Genomic DNA, 18,035 nt, shown 5'->3' with positions numbered 1-18,035 from the left:
TTTCAGGGGGAGCTACCTTGGGAGCTGCGAGTCTTGTTTCAAGGAGAGTGATGACCAACAGTACCTCAGAAACTGTAAGCCTTCCCGAAATGATAATTCGAACATCTCCCACTCCCTGGAATTTTCTGACCAGGCACTTTACAGTCCTCATTGCACTCGACGCTAGCTGCGACCAGCGAACACCGCCTGGAACGGTCCTTGGCATCCAAGGCAGTGTTTTCTCTACTAATTCAGTCAACAAAACATATCCTGGCTACCATGAGGAGTCGGAAGACCCAAACCCGAAAAGTAAGAAAAAGCTTTCGACGGGTGCAATCATTGGCATAGCAGTAGGACTTACCGCCCTTCTTGCTGCTGTAGTGGCAATCTTCTTCTATTGCTTCTGGGAGAAGCGACAAGCAAAGCGACGGAAGGGACTAGCATCAAATTTTGATGAACGCTACGGTGCAAAGAATATAACATCTCCCACGGATGGAGCTTACGGCAATCCGTACTCGAATTCTACTCCACCCATCAAAACAGTGGACCCGTATGGTCCAAATTATCTCTTCGCACAAGAACGAGCCTTTGTTGGACAAGATAGAGCTCACATCTCGCAACCAATTCCCTTTCCACCCGAGACAAATGACCCCGATCACTGGCAAAACACATCCTCCTCTCACTCAAGCCTAAACCCGCCACCCTCCTACGCCAATCTCCAAATTCCCACGCACGAGGCTTATATTTCACCTCCCATTACACCAGAATATACAGCCACCACACACGCAACAAAGAACATCCAGCTTGCACCCTATTCATCACCTTATACCACTCCCAGAAGCCCGCCATCCATTCAAACTGCTCAGAGCGCGAGGTCCTCTCCTCGACAATTTCAGCCGCCCCTAGTCCAGATCCAAAACAACAGGACAAGTCCACTAGGGCTCCCCTCCCAAGCTTCTCCTCCCTCTCAAATATCCCCCCCTCTTGAGCAGCGCCCACCCTCACGAACAGCCTCCCGAGGAGCGGAAAGCGCCCGCCGCGGGACACGAGCCATGGGTATAGGCAACGCCAATGCCAGCATGGAAGTACTGGTCAAGATCTCCGGCCCTGCAGAACGTCACGGCAGCCGTTTCGACTTCGTGCTCGCATCACGGGAGCGGCGACAGAGAGAAGGCAAAGACAATGAAAGTTTTGTGCTCGAGAAGCGAAGGAAGGCAGACGAGAGTCCTAATGGAGAAGAGCAGTGGCCCGGTGCTTACTGATTTTTTCATGATCATAAAGGGGGTACATAATTCGGTCAACATATTTCCTATCCTGTCCTCTTTTCCTATTCTCTACAGTATCATTTACTCTTCTTTACCAGAACTACATAGAGCGCAGTTGTGTTTAGATTTGGGAGGCAGGGAGCAGATATCCCTTTGATTCATTCGGTCTTTTCAATACCAGGCGTTCTTGGGTTAAAATATTCCGTCGGCAGATCTGCACAGTCACTCATTGGATTATAGTGATGACGGGCGTTTTGGTGGCGCTGGCTAAAGCCGGCGCAGGAGGGTGGCACAGATTGTGGTTCTTGAAGCCAGTAAATAGCAGTATCTAATATATATCGTCTTTTCCTAATTTATTCGCTGTGATGTGTATTGTGTACTGTACGCAAGTGAGAGATAGAAAAGGTGTTGTCAAACTCTATTTTGTGCGAGACTCGGGGTTTCACAAACAAGTGATCCGTCTTTGGGGGGGCGTGGGAATCAAGTAAGCATTTCTGGCGTTGCACGGCACATGTCTCAGCCTTGTACTTGATCCGAAGATGTGCTCTTATATAGCCTTAACATTTGTCTAAAGGGGCTTCAGCTGTATGCACGGATTTCATAAGTTCATCGCAAAGAGTTTCACTTGAGGTTGGAAACCCTCGAACCAGCGCTTAGAGATGCGATCGATCATCATAAACTCTTTCTTATGTTCATATAATATAAAGGAGTGGTATGTAGTAGGTAGGTTCTGACACCAGTGGGTATTCACATATGATTGGCCATCCAATATATCCATCCATGCTCAATCGGGTTGTTCCCATCCAAGACAAACCAAACTCCCGCTCAAAAACTCGAGACCAATGAAAAGCACAAAATCCAAAACAAGCGAGGACTGGTTGTGATTACATCGCGGTTCCCCTTTTCATATCCTCTTCACCTAGCCCTGGTAAATAAGGGGCAGCAGCTCTCCCGTGTCCCGGATGCAGCAGCACTGGCGGCACGTTTTGCATCTCGATCCGATCGCCTTCCTCCCTGTCCATGTCGTCCCCACTGCGGCTCCGTCCAAGCCCCGAAAAGCTCCCCTTCCTGTCCCGTGGCCACTCCCGTGCAGCAGCGGCTTGTGCTTGGTCGCTTGCACTAACGGGGCTGGAATAGTTGCTCGAGTACGGACTGAAATACACTTTCTCGCCTACCGCACTCATCGGACTCTCTTCCTCTCTGTGTCCCGGGGCCCAAGGACGAGATGATACTAACGGCCGTGTGCTTTGCGGACTATCGTGGAAGCCACCTGCACTCATCGTATCGACGGGCGTTTCATGGTGCTCTCCCGAGGCATCTGCCTGCACAGCTTGTTGTTGGGCTATCCAGTCTGCGTAGCCGCTCTCTTGTTGGTGTTTTGCGAGGACGTGTCTACGGCGTCGTCGTCCGTTCCAGACGATGCAGAAACCCGCAAGGCCGAGAGCGAAGAGGATAGCCCCGACTGCTATGCCAATCTTAGCTCCTAGGGACAGGCCGCCTGTTGACGGGTTGTAGGAGGATTGCGCTCCCGAGGAAGGATTGGTGATCTGGATGAGTGTCTCGGAGAAGACGTTGCCGGAGAACGATATGGTGCTCCCTGACGATGGCTGTTGTTGACAGGCGGCATTTAAAGCCACGGCAACTGTTGGTAAAGCTTTGTCAGCTTGGTTTGTGGTGATATGAATAGATGCTCAATATCAGGATGAAGACATACAATTAGTGATATAAAACTCGGAGGTTTGGATAGATGTACAAGCCGTACACTTATTAACCAGTAATGATTGGTAAATGGGACAGTATGAAAAGACCCCAGCATCAGGAGAGAGGGAGTCGAATTCAAAGGCTCCTGAAAGCTGGCCACATGCAGTGCTGGGAACATTAGCTTGCCTGCGTCGAAGACAGGTTGACAATGAAATTACCTTGTGACGCAGGGCGAATCCCCAACCTTTGTATTGTTTGGAAAACCGTATAAACACCAGCTAACGGCGTATCTCAAGTTATCTGTATGGTTGTCAGTTTCAAAGTTTGAAGACCTACAGCTGAGCCGAGTTTCACTCACATAGTGCCCACTGGAGATCCGTTTGTTTTGTGGCTGGGTCCACGTACGTGCTGGTCAATTGACATCCAACACACGTTTGAAAGGTCTGGCCAGGCGTAGTTCCATAGTCACTATCATGGCAAGCTATATCGGATCCGGTCGTGCCACCCAGGTCATTGCCGCATTGGACGGCGCATGGTGAGTTTGAGAGCGCCTCGAGGGCCGTAACCGATGATACGAAAGCCGTGGTAAGAGCAAGTGAAGGCCGCATCTTGACTGCTCAATGTTTGAGATAGCAATGCTCAGTGTGGTTCCCGCACGGGGAGATACGCTTCTGTTGTTGCGCGAGCTTTCCGATCGTTTGAGTATGAATTGGCAATGATCTATCTTATCTTGGCCAGTAAGATGATTAGATCCGATCACTGAATGCGCGTAAAACGTAAATATTAACTCGAGTGTATGTACAAGTATGCAGGTACGTTTATCTGAAAAATGTAAAAGGCTTGAACTCACGGGCGTGATCCACTGTATAAGGTGTTTTTATCTCACCTCCTCCGCAGTGGGAGGTTCGGTTGGCGTTGATGGCAGAGTGACCGAAGCCCGCGATCCGTCTTCCTGCAAGGCACCCCGGAGAGTGCTCATGCAGGCAAGCATTTTTGTGTGGAAAGCAACAGGGCTCCTACCGACTTCAGAAGCCCGTGCCGACGACTGATTGGCGATCGTGGAGGGAGCGCGATCATCATGGATCGCACTTGGGGCTTAGTTCAAGGTCGTAGGCACTGGTGGCCCCCGAATCCTGCGCCATCGATATGCTGCCATCCTCTGAAAGCTTGCTGTTGGCCAGTCCTCAGGCACACTCATCACCTAGTCACACGAATTACTCGTCTGGTTGGGCCCTTTGAGAACTTAATCCGGAAGCATCACAAGTCACACGTTGCCTAAATAATCCCATGGGAATACGGCGATAGTGAGGTGATGTTTGAATATTCGTCCACTGCCGCATCCGACAGTCTGGATTGGCGCTGAGAGGCACTGCAGGCTACAATTTTCATCGACTTCTGAATGTTGGTTTTCAGAGATGGAGCTTCTTATTGGTACGGTACGGCCCGGGGCTTGAGCCCTGAAAATCGACGCGACAATGGCGGCCATTTTAGTGGCCGCCTGGACTTTTAGAGAACGTAACACTACGTGATCAGTCGATTTTGGCCCCCTAATCGTTTCCATTTCTGCTTTGGGGGTGTGCTGCTGCACCACCATGCGATTGGGAATCGCCCCCACTTGTGATGCGGAGCAGATACCGAGCGCTTAGATCTTGCATTTTTATACCGTCTTTGGCCAATAACCATAGACTGATGTTGGAAATTTCCTAAAAAAGACTTGACTTGCATTCTCAAGCTTTCTGAAACCTGCAAAGCCGTTACGCCATCCAACATTCCATTGTGTCACAGTTAACGCCTCTGGGATCCGAAAGCCAGCTGCAGGGACTGAAACAGAACAGCACTCCTGCTTCGCCATTATAAGGCCATCCGGATAATGTCGCAGTCGAGTAAGTCGACGGTAGTTGAGTTCGATGTTGGTCGATGGCACACATAGCGGTGATGTTGGAAGGGTTCGGTTTGATTGAAAGCGCTTGGAAGAAGATGGATACTCTGCAGAAATGCACTGAAGGAACGTATGTACATATTCTAACCGATCTATATGATTGATTCCTTGATATCCCGGCAGCACTATAGTTCACCTCCTCGCCAACTCTCATCAATTTCAGATGAAGCATGATATTTAAATTCGAACTTACTATCCAGTGAAGACGGCCGGCCCCGGGATTGTATAGCTTTGAAGGTTGTCATAGATGTTGATGAGGATTCCTGGGTCGCTTGCACTATATGCACCAGGGAAAGTGACTCCAGCTGGGGTCGCGGTTCCTGAGCCAGTGAGGTTGATTTGAAAACAAGTCATGTAAAATTGTGCCCCTCCAATGGTACTTGCAACATGAAGCGCTATCGCCTCCGCTCGAACAAGATAATTGCCAGGTGCTAGGTCTGCTGGAACGATGAAACTTTTCTTCCCACAATTGGTGTTGAGAGAGTCCTGCACCAGTCAGTAGACGTTTATGAAGACCAGAAGATAGGAAGTTGACACATTGGAGACATAACATAATGAGCACATACTGTTCCCCATATTTTAGTTGTTGGATTATATCCCTCTTCGGCAACTTTGAACCATGAACCAGAACCTGTATCAGAAGCTGCATTGGCGACCTTCGACATGTAGACTAGAACCGGCCCGTAATGATTACCACCGATTGCCTCCTTTGTGCAATCCCGATCGCCTGGTTGAGCGTGCATCTCCACGGTCACGTTTCCACCGGCTGCCAGCAAATGTTAGAGCAGAGCTGCATTCCAGAATTAGAGTGGATTACTAGCAACTGTGCAGAGCGGGGTCACAGGTGTCGTCCCAGCGTTGCACCTCAAGTCATTGGAAGTGACATTGGTTACCGGATTGTTGTTAAGTGGAAGCCGAGCGCAGGTAGACACGTCATCTGTGCTATCCGTGGAGTTAATAAATAGAACAGTCAGGGTGGAAACTGCGAAAACGTACCCATCAACCCACATGTCTTGGAAGGTTGAATGACCCAAGACAGATGTAGCGCAGGCCAACAGACCAGAAGTAATCGTGAAGTACCTCATAATGAGATAGAGCTGTGACTTTGAATATAGGGAGTTCGTACTGGATATTATCGAGTACTTATAGAAGTATGCCCGTCTAGAGATCACAGAATTCTCACCGAACTGCCGACTGTGGGGTACATGACTTTGCGGTATTGTGAAAGCGTCAGTAGAGGAGATTGGCTCTTGAAGAATTGCCTGAATCTGACACGGGACACAGTCCTCCATAAATTGAAAAACAGTTCTTGGATAATGGCAGAGGGAAGAATACAAGACACGAAACGAATTAAGACAGAGTATGATCACTTGATGGGAATAGACGTATTGAGAACCTGGTTCTTGCGGAGAGATGGGTTTTGATCCGAAATAAGCTTTTTAGCCAGAATGCCGCATGAATGTCTTCAATTTCAATGCCAAGTTGCTACTATGGAACGTTGATGCTGGACTGCGGCTAATGACATCGAGGTCATTGGAGAAAGTTGGGCACCCAAACAAATATAATGCACGAGAGAGTGTGGGAGTAGGAGTGTGCGGTAAGCATTGTACTGAGGGCAGATTACCCAGTGATTGAGAGTAGACGACGCCTGGAGAGTCGTGCAAAACAAGAAAATTGATGACATAGCTTTACGCGTCAATATACTCTTACTGTGGGAATGATTTGAACCAGTCTATATGACTATGAGCTCGCTTGCGACCCGGGAAGAATTATCGCGTCTGAGGTTGACAGAAGGAGGGTTGAAATGACAAATCGCCGAATAGTCCAATACGGCACCCCAGTACACGTGACGCCCCGCCTCTTTCCATTTCGAGGGTCATCCTGAGCTCCCGAATGCCAATACCTCGGAACGGAGAAATTATAGAAAGGTAATCTCCTTCTTGGTGTGATGCTCTCGTGAAAGGAGTTAAATAAGGCTTAAATATGTAACTTGTTCCACCTTTTAAGTATAAAAATCCCGAATCGAGACAATACCTTTCATCGGAATACTGTAGCTACGTCGATTTTGAGGCCATTTCCAGGTAAACTTTTGGCGAAAGAAAGCTGTAAAGTACCTAAGGTAGGTAGTCACCCTTTTCTGCTGGCATGGAAAGTGGAGAAGATGGCCTGTAACCTGCCGAACATAGACGTGTGAGTAAAAATATCTTCGAATGAGAGTCCTTGAACATCAATAGGAGGAACAGCAGTGGCATAAATAACAGTATTCTTATGAAAAAAACTCATCATGTCATACAAATATATAATCCAACAAATTCCTATCTTCCCCAGTGTGTGGAGCATCCAGATGTTCCTGTGTGACACCCTACCTAATTCCCCGGGCAAAAACTCCTAAGCTCTATGCTGCAAAACAAAGCGAATCTGCAAATCCAAATACTAAGAAAGAGACCCCAACTCAAGATTCTGCCTTAGGGGCTCAGATCCCAATCACTTCACGATACTGAACTTTTTGGACGAGGCGAAATATGTCGACTTCTTGGCCCCAGCGAATCGCTTGTGGAAGTCGATTGGTATTGACTTGGCACCGCTGAAGCGGAAAAAGGGGGAGATCTCAGCGCAGGCGCTTTGCTGGCACACAGTTCCGGAGCCAGGTCATTAGATGCCAGCTCTTGCTCCTCGCGATTTTGAGCATGACTTTCGTCCCTTGATTTCGTAGTAGTTGGGTGATCTACAATAGGGGAGATTGGCGATGGCGAGCTGATTGTGGGAGTAGGTGTGCGAGATTCTACAGGCAAACTGGTGGTAGCGCTTGATTGCAGGGGTAGCGTCGGGTAGTCGTCTCCGGCCGGAATCGGTTTCGGACCAAAATATGATCGAGTGTGCTTTGAATCTATTGGAGAAATTGGGCTGAACCCTTCCTCATGCCCCAGAAACTCATCTTCTAGGTCCGGGGAGCTCAAGTCAGTTGACACTGAGGCTTCAGTATCATTGGACTGCGTCACAGACGCCGTTGCTGTCGAGGCCGCTGAGTTTGGTTCGGAGACCAGTTTGGCCTGCGGGGTTCGCGTAGTATCGACTACAAGAAGCTCCTTCTCACCACGTCCCAGGATTCCATACACCTTCACCTCGCCATCCTGGATCCCAAGAACTGCACTAGTTCCTGCATAGACCACCTCGTCTTCGGTTCCACATCGGTTGGCCAGGACCACTATGACTTCCCCGACTAACTCTGCCCTGATTATAGGTTCAAGTCTTGCTAGCCCTATGGACGAATTAGTATGAGAAAAAGCTAGCGGGCTAAAGAGTTCGGAGCTGTCTCACGAGCCGGGATCTCATTACTGCGAAACGTGTTTCATTGGCTCCCGACACAACTCTCGGCTCGAGAGCTCACACTAGAAATATGGAGTATTTTTCTGGGAATTTGGCTTACAATAAGCAAGAGTCTCCATATCAGGATCGTTTGGTGTACGACTGTAAGATCTTGCATCTTCTCGGGTTAGCCACGCCATTGATAATATCACCAGGTTTGCCTTTCTATAAAGGACGTGATACGAAAACTCCCAGGCGTTCCAAGGGGCTTCAAATTTGTAGGGACTTGGTAAGTGTTAGTGACTTTGTGAAGCTTTCTTAATGCATCCCAACTGTTTGGGTCACTTCGACCAATTGAGGTATAACTTACTTCAAATCCATACCTAGGGAAAAGTGGCGTTAGTTAAACGCCCTGAAGCCTGAGCGCACATACTCTCGCTCGAAGGACTTGACTAGTCACTTACAAATCCCCATCGCAACCTTGCCCAAGCCATCTATCTCTCCACTGTAAAATCCTCTTGGCCCTTCAAGAGCCCAAGTCTCATCTGTATAGTAAAGAAAGGACTTGCGGTAGTTCGCGATCGTCTCGCCTTCTGCATTTACTGTGATTGCCGAGTTGTAATATTCGGGCCCTGCGGGCCATTTCGGGCTCACATCCACCTTCTCTGGATAGCCTGCAGTGACGACACAATTGTGTTTCAGGGCTATTGTACGCGCCCATAATGAAGTAATTCCTGCTGTGGTAGGCTCGAGAAAAGGACTGATATGCTGTAAGGACTGGAAATTGTATCCTACTCCAGTCAGCTTAAACCCCGATTGTCCTTCCACGTGCCGAAGAAACGTCGGAGCCCTATCCAAAGGGAACGAAAACGAACGGCCGTTCCGTGACTATCCCCGACTAACGTTCATGCGAAGGAACGCAGCGGCAGACAGCGGAGGGGAGTTGCGAACGCACTCACCTGAAAATGCTAGCTCAGGCAGCACTAGCAGATCCAGGTCTTTGGGATTTGCTCTGCTGAGTATACTATCCGCTCGATTTAGATTGTTATCAACGTCGCCAACCTTTGGAAGTCAGTATTTGTATCAAAACATATAGATATCATCGATAACACACTTGGGGCGCAAACTGGAGACAGGCAATCCTCATTTCAGCAAATTCTCCCCGCTGAAACAGCAGGATGTATGAATAACAAGAGGTACTTGAAGGAGAAGGAACTCGAGACGGGCCAGCAGTCTGGAGTATTTAATTATGCTGGGGATATGTAATTTATAGTCCCAATATCGAGTAGAATCGAAGGCGGGACCCGGAAACCAACTTATAGCTTGTGGGGTTGTGGGGGACGTGCGGGAAATAACAACGAAAAGAGGTGGAAAGTCCGTGCTGACTGGTGCCATTGGAATACAGAAAATGAATTCTTTGTACTGGCGTGGCTTTACGATCCTATGAGAATCACACACATATGCGGATGTTGGAGATCGTCGATAGGGCAGGTCGACGAGCGAGAATCCCTGCGGGCGCTTACATCAAGTTTGGCATGGCATGGCTAATCTAGGCCAGTCACAACTCATGCTAAGATAGAACGCTAGCGCTTTCCGTAGAAGGACATCAGCCACCAACATTCTAAAGCCCCCAAAGTACTGTACTATATTTCATTGGACCACTAGCACTATTGGGATATAGGAACCTTATGTAGACCCGAGCAAGTGGTTTCGGCCGGCCATGTTGGATATTCTGGGGAATGCGTACTAAGTTGGCCCACGTTTCTCTTTGCGATTATGTCTTTTTCACTTTCTCCGTGCCGCGCAATACGCTTAGGTAATCCATGCTATCACTGCCAAAGGCTCTATAGACGGCTGCCTGTAAGTGCAGAACAATGTAGAAGAACCCCAGACGCATAGTACGTCTATTGAACGGTAGCCGCGCTTCTGAACTCTAGCACAGTCAATCTTCTGCACATTATCTTCCAGACCAGACTTGTCATGAGTGACATACAGGTACTCTACCGATGTTCACACTTCAACCTAGCAGAAACTCGTTTGTGTTATCCCGTGTTGGTTGTTGTTCTTGTAACTAAATGTTGGTGGCTTTAAACGTGCATCCAACATCTTTGTCTGCAGCCTCGCAATGGGCCGGGAACATGTCGTGTGCAGCATAAGCATTGAGAGCAGGGCAGGGTTCGATTTAAGGTGAAGACTTGGTACTGTACTCCGATGATCCGTCCATCACGTGGCCCACAAATGACCATCACAGCATGCAGATCAAGGCAGATAAGCACATAGCCCCAACCCCGAAAGGCTCTCTGAAGTGCGTGTGTACGGAAATCCAGATATTGGTCATTCGATCATCAATTAAGCGCTTGGGTCCGGATAAAGCCGTACAGTTGTCAGGCTTATCAAGAGCCCTGCGATATCAAGCGCGAGAAAAAGGGCAAGTAGTAGCCTGAAATCGGTCGTTCGGTTTGCACGGGACTGGTGGGGGCAATTAATGTTCGGATCGCTGAATCGTTGTCCGGGAATAGAAAAACCAACATTTTAAAAAGGGCATGTGAAATTTTGCCGAACTTGTTGCGTCCCATAGCTCCTTCCAAAAGTTGTTCAATACCAACAGGAGATTTGATCCTGCTGGAGAATCTTCCCTGGTCTCAGCCAACTTGCTATCTGGCTATCAAAACATTATTTCTAGGAGTATAATGTTCTTGTAATATACTAATGTCTAAGCCTTGCTTAACAATTCTCAATTTTGAAGAAGGCGGCAAGAAGAGAGGAACAACAAAGCCTAGGTATGCACATGGACTTCCGCCCCACATGAAGAACCCCCAAACCTAAAACTTTCAAGCTATTGTGACAGTCGTTCCAGAAACCCGAATTTGCCTCTCATACATACACCTTCCATTGTCACAATTCGCGTGGAACACCATGAAGTTCCCATCTCTTGTGATTTGCGCACCACCTGGGGCGGTGAGATTAAACGGCATACCAGTCTGCAGCAGCTGATTAGAGCTCCTCGTATAAGGACCTCGGATAGCTGACGCCGTCGCGTACTTTACATCATATTCTGGTGTCAAGTAGCAGTTGCTGCTGAAGAATAAGAAGTAGACGCCATCAACCAGGATTATCCGAGGTGCCTCGATATATGGTCCATCGCCTTCAATGTGGTCCAGAATGTCCATGTATCCTCCGGCTGGCGTATAGCCGTCATCTTCGAGGCGCTGAAGTCGGATCGGAGTGGGAACTAGAGGCTCAACCATATTCCCACAAGCACCACCGTGACCAATGCTATTGCCGTCGACCTTATAGACGACAAAATGAGTTTCATCGGTGTCTGTGAAACCAGAGATGTCGATGGCACCTCCTTCACTTAAGGGACAAGCTAAGGGCGTGTCGAGGGCTTCGTATGGGCCGAGAACGTTTTTCGAGGTGGCCGCGCCGACGCAATGCTGCGCTGTCTGCTCTGCGTTCTGGGCACTGTAGTAGAGGATGTAATTTTCTCCGATCTTCCGGACATCAGGCGCCCATACTCGTGCACCCGTTGACCAATATCCAGGTGTGGGCAGGAGGTCAAGCGGAAGAACCTCCCATGGGCCGTTGACCGCCATGGCCATCGCTACCTGTACATGGATGCCATAATGGCTGGTGGCGAAAGTGTAAAATGTGCCATCTGTGTCCTCGAAGATGGCCGGATCGGCGAAACTTGCATCAATGACAGCATCAATACTTTGGATTGATCTTTTGTGCGAGGCTTCAAAAGGCGAGGCCGCGATGAAACCAATCAGTAGGAAAGCTGTTGAGAAAAGAGCGGACAACATATTGCTAATTGATTTAGTGAATATACTCCTGAGGCCAATGAACGAACATACCTGCAAGTCGAAGATGTGTAAAGCTTTGTGACCGGATGGTCATGAGCAAATTATATATTCTAATATACACATTTTCACGAGGCTAAATGAGATAAAAGGAAATGAGCGGTTGATAAAAAGAGAAAGGTATATTTGCAAAACCAGCACTTGCTGGTCCTCTAGCAAGGTATTACTTGCGGCTTTCTTGGGCTTTAGCCACCATATCCAAGCCTTGCTCAAGTTACTCGGTTTGTTGCATGATCTAGATCCCTAACAGCATTGCGGGTCTACGGCGAATTATATTCCACTGGCATAGCCATAGCAAGGCGGAAAGGGCAAAATCGGTGAATACTTTTAAGATTGCTATGGGGCCTGGTGCGTGAATGTGATCCTTCCTCACAAATTGTGTCAAGAAAGAAGCATTAGAAGGAAGGAAGGTCATTCTCGCCAATAGTGTCAAATTTGAGGTTAGTTCATTTGGTCTAGCGTCTCACGTGATGTCTCCGACAACCTCGAAATAGAACAGTTGTTTCGTCGCCCCCACTACTCGTACTTCTCATACTTTTCCAATATAAACATCGCTCCTTCTCTCCTCTCAAACTACCTAGGTATCCTTCAGTGACAAGTTTTCAGGTACCCGCCAAATTTTCAAGGTTTAATATTCTACGTGAGTTACCCCCAAAGGGATCATGATGCATCAGCCACGTTTAAAATCCATTCGAGTCGACGTTTAAGATTGACAATTCATGCTCAAGTCTCCCACGCTCTCCTTCTTTCCCATACATAGCTCGGGGAGTGCCTGCTCCCAAGTTGCTAGGCTCTTTCTCGGGTTTAGGGCAGATTTACCTTGCTATCAGTTGCAAAGCAACTAAGAGCTCAAGCACGAAGGCGTCTTGAGGAGTCAGCAAACCCTCTCCTGACCCCAAATACACATTAATCAATTGCTCGTCCATGGTGGTGGTTGTTTCAGGAACACTAGAAATACAGAAAGTATGCGTTTCTATGCATTGATTCTCCAGCACTGTCGGACACTGTGGGGAAATGGTGCACTTCGTACAAGGTAGATTGATTCCGCTTCACACGCGTCAGGTGGAAATGATGTCCTATGCTCTGCAGTATTGTCAAATCTACATAAGACCTTACGGGCGTTATCTTCCCTCAAACGGGTAATACTTTTGTCAATGTGGTGACCTTTCGCGGCTGGAGAGCACCGATGATTTTTTTGAACCATATAGGTACGCACTTGAGAGATGGAATTGAATGATTATATTGCAGGTTTCTAGCTCTCGACTCCTAAGACGTGGGTTCTCTTGATCTGTTTATCACCCATAGGTGAGCCAGATCATAAAAAGAGTTTTGCAGTTTTTTGCATCGGGCAAAGAGCTAGATAGTTTATTTTTAATCATATATTGGAGCATTTCATTAGTGAGAAGTTGTTGGATTAAAAATAAGTGAACGAGTTCCCTCCTGCGAGCCAAGCCTTATAAATCTTCATAATATTTCAATCCTCTTCAGATAATCATGCCTTGATTGAGGAACTGGGAATTTACTGTAAGCAGTCATACTGTCTATCATTCCCCGTGAATTGACTCAATTGTACCATTGATAGCTTCACGGATCCTTCACCTACAACCCCCCTTGCTACACCTGGAAAGTTTAGAAGCTTGCAAAGCTTGAATTGACGATTTTCAAACTCGCTTTGAGACGGTGGCGCAGTGGAAGTTCGGACGATGCCAAGCCGAAACAGATGCCGCAAACGTGCATGCAAAGCACGAGGCCCAAACACGCTGAGAATAGTTGGTTGGTGAGTATCAGAAACATGTTTATGGCACCAACGCGATGACTGGCAAATGGCTTCGAATGATGCGAGCTGAGCGACTCGGATTCTACTTCACCCGCATTGATGCATCAGCCTTCCGATGGGATCTGGGGTTCCGAATCCTGTGCCACAAAGCTTGTCTCTAGATCACCCCGTGTTCCGCTCTATTATAAAAAGTGTATTCAAACCTTAATTTCTGCTTGCTATTTAATTTCTATAGCTCAATTCGAGTGTTTAATGTTCTTCTCTACTCAAAATGTTTCTCCTTACAAAAACAAGAAATCATGTTAGTCCAGACTACCAGAAACTCGAAGACATAGAAACCCGTGAATCCTCACCATCAGATACCGAGACATTCTACCAAACCAACCATCGAGGAGACTATCGTCCTGCATTTTACGGACTTTCCATAGCGTACCTCGTCACAGTAATTATCGGTCTATCATTATGGAAGCTGGAGTGCAATCCAGATTCAAGTGCTACAGGACGCAGCCAAATAGACAGTACGCAGCTCTCCCCTTTCTCACGCTGAATAAATCACTGATGAATCAATTAGTTCCCCGCAATCAAAACATACTATTCCAAAAAGCAGGCGAACATGAACTAAAAAGCGATTCGAAAGGGATAGACGATCCATGGGCTTCACTGATCCCAAGTATGACTTTCTCCACGTCACATAAAGTTCATTCCTTACTAACACCTGTAGCTGGGAAAGGGTTCGTCGAAGTAGATGGTCAACACTACTGCATCTCCATGTTTCACCAACTCCACTGCATAGTTCGTCTCCCCTCCCCGTTTCCTCCCCCTTACACAAACTAACTAAACTAACATCCAACAGGCAGCACTCAAAACAGCCTTTGAGACCAAGAACCTCGACAACGAACACTTGGGCCATTGTTTAGATTATCTGAGGCAAGGCGTCATGTGCGCGGGCGATATGACGTTAGAGCCGCTGTTGCGGTTGGGGACGGAGGAGGTTCAAGTTGTTAATGGCTGGGGGGTTGAACATCGGTGTAGGAGCTTTGAGAGTATGAAGGGGTTTGCGGAGCGGCATCGGTATCTGAATACTACGGGAATACATTAGAGGACATGAGATGAGACTAATTTCCGGGTACTATAATGTTTTAATCTGAGTGGGAGATAGGTTAATGAGGGTTTGTACTAGCCATGGCCACAGAGGTTCAAGTCAGTCATCAGAATCGAACTGCAAATTGTAAGCGTGGATAGGGCATGTTTATGCGCATGCGTAATTACCCCAGGAAGACTGAGTCTTTTCAATGAACAGGAGGATGTTCACAGAGTTAGGGTATATCATCGAGAGGAAAACCTGTAAACTCCATTTTGGCCTACCACTGCAACTATCCCGCAGCAAGTAATTTACAAACGCCTGTATGCAAGCAAGCCGAACAATTGAAAAGCCGTATTTAGAAAGTCCCACTGGATCTGAGACGTTATTCGCTATCATCGGATTCCACTGCTTTTTTGCCTTCCTTCTTTGCCTTCTTCTCTTTCTTCTCCTTCTTCTTCCGCTTCCGCTCGGCCTTCTCCTCTGCTGTCTCGCCCTCGTGACGCTTTCTCTTCTTGCCACTCTCGTCCACGCCATTGCTTATCATCGATACATCGGCCACTGAGGCATCAGCGTCGAATGATGGGGCGGCAGGAGCGTCTTCTGTGACTTCCGTTACACGGGGAGCAGGAGTTGAGCCGTCGAGCGGAGCGTTGAAATCTTTATACTCGGTGTTCCACTTGGCAGGAGTAGCCTCATTAGGCCGACCGTATTTGTCGAGCTTGCCATCTGACTTCATCTTCTTCTTCTCCAGGGCGACTGGACCAAGACCCCATCTTCTTGGGTAAAGATCACGTTCCATGATGCAGCGCTTGACTTTGGCGACCACTCCGTGGTCACAGGTTGAGAGCTCAACGGTTGACATCTGTGCGATACCGAGCGCGATAGCCTCTCCCTTTGTTGTCATCAGAATGACTTCCTCGTGGACTTCAATACCATGCTCTGTGAAATTGTTAGCTGTCAACTCCTGCTTAAGTTACTGAAATCACTTACCATATCTGAGTAATCCTGGAATCATGAGCTTAGCACCGTAGCATACGGCATTCACTGCGCTATCCTTGACCACAATACGCTTGTAGGTAGTAAGAAGTGTCTCCAAAGGCGCAATAACCCTTCTCAGATACGACTCATCTCGGGTGTTATCCTGCATCCACTGCGCATCCAAAACATCGTGCAGAGTAACCATATTTGCGCTCTCCTCCATAGCACCACTTCGCACACGTCGCAACTCTTGCATATGAGCACCAACACCCAACAACAGTCCTAGATGAACACAGAGAGTACGGATATAGGTTCCTGCTTCACAGCTAACCCAGAATACACCCAAATGTCTATCATTATCGAATTCGTAGAGCTTGCTTTCGTGGATGGTACGGATACGCAGTTGTCGCTTAACAGCTGAGATCAAAGGAGGACGTTGGAAGAGGGCACCAGTCAAAGTCTCCAGAGCGCGCGCAAATTGCGCTTCACCACCCGGTAGCTTGTCATGTAATCGGATAACGCAGACATACTCCTTTCCTGCTCCTTGTTGTGACTTGACAAGTCTTGTTGCGCGATCAATGCAGACGATCAAACATCCTGTGACTTTGGGATCGAGGGTACCGCTGTGACCTGTCTTCTCAACTCTGATCTGAGAGTTAGCATGCATTTGCTTATTTCAAGACAGGGTTTGGTACCTTAACATGCGTTTAACCCATGCGACGACTTCGTGACTAGAGGGGTTGGAGGGTTTGTCGAGGTTTATAACCCCAGAGCTGATGTATGATTTTAGGTCCCGCTTGAGCGGGGTGCAGCCATTGGGAATAGGTGTAAAGTGACCAGTTCGAACCATTACTACAATACAGTCAGTGGAAAGGTTTCTACAGGTGCAACCAAGAGCTCTCTCACAATTGCTGTAGTTCTTCAATAGTAGCGGCCATGAGCTTGTATCAACCGTTGGTGTTGTAGCTTCAGGCTTGATGGTGTAATCCACATCCTGAGCATCTTTTTTCGCTACCAACATAGACATCTTGAAGGTCGCGGATTGACGCAGGTCCTGCGTTCGCTGTTGTTCTATTCGTGGTGGGAGACTATCGACACGAAATATTTCTTGAGCTTCTTTAATTTTTCCACTGCGCTAAAGAGGTGTGGAGGGAAAATCGGGCGCTATATCCCAATGAGGCTAGTGGTATAAATCACGTGCGGATCATCCTTCTGCTGCAAGTCGAACTATCTTGGAGGCCTGAACCAGCAAGAAATCAAGCTGTATCGTTTGTCTAATACGATGAATTCTATAAGGTATTGGAGTTGATATTCTGACGCCCAGAAGAGCCAGCTGTACCCAATACACCGTTTTAGAGATGGAGCACCAGGAAACCACAGCGTAGCTTTCAACATCTTCTCTTTGCGTACGTGAGCTGAAACACCATACAGCTCAATGATGACCGATGTCATCCTCGGGATACAAGAAGCCTACATGCAGCAGATAGTCGAGGGCGAGAAGACCTACGAGTTCCGCAAATATCGCCTGCCTCAAACCGTAGAACGTGTATGGTTTTACAGCACAGCTCCCCACTCTCAAATCCAATATGTCTGCCAGATTGAGCCTGCAGTGACACGAAACGAGAACGATACCAAGCTCCCGGAAGATGGCCTTGGGAACAAGGAGTTCAATGATTTCCACAAAGACTGGGATCGATATGACTTCGCGTACAAGATACTCACTGTCTACAAACTCAATGAGCCCATCACGTTGGCGGCCCTGAAGCAAGACTATAGACTCGGAGGGGCACCTCAACACGTGGTGTATGCACCTTCAATCCTCACTGAATCAGTGCCGTGGCACAAACAGACCAAACTGAGGTAAAAAGTGGCTGTCTGCCAGAGTTGATTAGGAAAGTAACACACAACGGGTACCTTTCAAGGCCGCCTGGGTAAGGGCCCGAAGACACTCTGAATTTATGTTCTTTCGTTGCTTCCTGTTTCATATTCCCATCATTCAGCATCATAGCTAGCGCACAATATTGGAATATCATGATCGCAATTTTGGGCCAGAAACTGCCCGCGTAGATTGGTGAGACGCCCTGCAAAACTCTCCATCTCTAGATCAATTGAGCGCAATAGATAGTCCACCTCTTGCTCAAGC

General features: G+C 47.8%; 7 protein-coding genes across 7 annotated transcripts; 2 read left to right on the top strand and 5 right to left on the bottom strand.

The window, feature by feature from the left end:
• Positions 1-2,128: 2,128 nt before the first annotated feature.
• LHYA1_G002244 (uncharacterized protein) lies at positions 2,129-3,553 on the bottom strand (the record flags this gene model as incomplete). Its single annotated transcript, XM_031147221.1, has 4 exons — positions 2,129-2,886; positions 2,959-3,113; positions 3,164-3,245; positions 3,304-3,553. The coding sequence occupies 4 exons, from the start codon at positions 3,551-3,553 to the stop codon at positions 2,129-2,131; spliced, it is 1,245 nt and encodes a 414-aa protein (XP_031007836.1).
• A 1,523-nt stretch (positions 3,554-5,076) lies between these two features.
• eglD_2 (putative endo-beta-1,4-glucanase D) lies at positions 5,077-5,969 on the bottom strand (the record flags this gene model as incomplete). Its single annotated transcript, XM_031147220.1, has 3 exons — positions 5,077-5,370; positions 5,451-5,650; positions 5,702-5,969. The coding sequence occupies 3 exons, from the start codon at positions 5,967-5,969 to the stop codon at positions 5,077-5,079; spliced, it is 762 nt and encodes a 253-aa protein (XP_031007843.1).
• A 1,404-nt stretch (positions 5,970-7,373) lies between these two features.
• On the bottom strand, positions 7,374-9,337 carry nta1 (Protein N-terminal amidase; the record flags this gene model as incomplete). The annotated part of the gene is made up of 6 exons (XM_031147219.1): positions 7,374-8,143; positions 8,312-8,475; positions 8,561-8,573; positions 8,655-8,981; positions 9,150-9,252; positions 9,305-9,337. The coding sequence occupies 6 exons, from the start codon at positions 9,335-9,337 to the stop codon at positions 7,374-7,376; spliced, it is 1,410 nt and encodes a 469-aa protein (XP_031007842.1).
• A 1,684-nt stretch (positions 9,338-11,021) lies between these two features.
• Positions 11,022-11,996, bottom strand: abnA_0 (putative arabinan endo-1,5-alpha-L-arabinosidase; the record flags this gene model as incomplete). Its single annotated transcript, XM_031147218.1, has 1 exon — positions 11,022-11,996. One exon carries the CDS (start codon positions 11,994-11,996, stop codon positions 11,022-11,024), a length of 975 nt encoding a protein of 324 aa, XP_031007841.1.
• Positions 11,997-14,101: 2,105 nt separating this feature from the next.
• Positions 14,102-14,929, top strand: ustYa_0 (Oxidase; the record flags this gene model as incomplete). Its single annotated transcript, XM_031147217.1, has 3 exons — positions 14,102-14,348; positions 14,402-14,622; positions 14,684-14,929. The coding sequence occupies 3 exons, from the start codon at positions 14,102-14,104 to the stop codon at positions 14,927-14,929; spliced, it is 714 nt and encodes a 237-aa protein (XP_031007840.1).
• A 367-nt stretch (positions 14,930-15,296) lies between these two features.
• On the bottom strand, positions 15,297-16,919 carry cbf5 (Centromere/microtubule-binding protein; the record flags this gene model as incomplete). Its single annotated transcript, XM_031147216.1, has 4 exons — positions 15,297-15,853; positions 15,905-16,536; positions 16,588-16,744; positions 16,799-16,919. The coding sequence occupies 4 exons, from the start codon at positions 16,917-16,919 to the stop codon at positions 15,297-15,299; spliced, it is 1,467 nt and encodes a 488-aa protein (XP_031007808.1).
• A 411-nt stretch (positions 16,920-17,330) lies between these two features.
• Positions 17,331-17,756, top strand: LHYA1_G002238 (uncharacterized protein; the record flags this gene model as incomplete). Its single annotated transcript, XM_031147215.1, has 1 exon — positions 17,331-17,756. One exon carries the CDS (start codon positions 17,331-17,333, stop codon positions 17,754-17,756), a length of 426 nt encoding a protein of 141 aa, XP_031007809.1.
• Between the last annotated feature and the right edge of the window lie 279 nt (positions 17,757-18,035).

Source organism: Lachnellula hyalina (genome assembly GCF_007821495.1).
Source record: "Lachnellula hyalina strain CBS 185.66 chromosome Unknown contig00023, whole genome shotgun sequence".
Taxonomy (NCBI): domain Eukaryota; kingdom Fungi; phylum Ascomycota; class Leotiomycetes; order Helotiales; family Lachnaceae; genus Lachnellula; species Lachnellula hyalina.
Note: the sequence above shows the minus strand (reverse complement) of the source record. Positions and strands in the feature narration are given on the sequence as shown.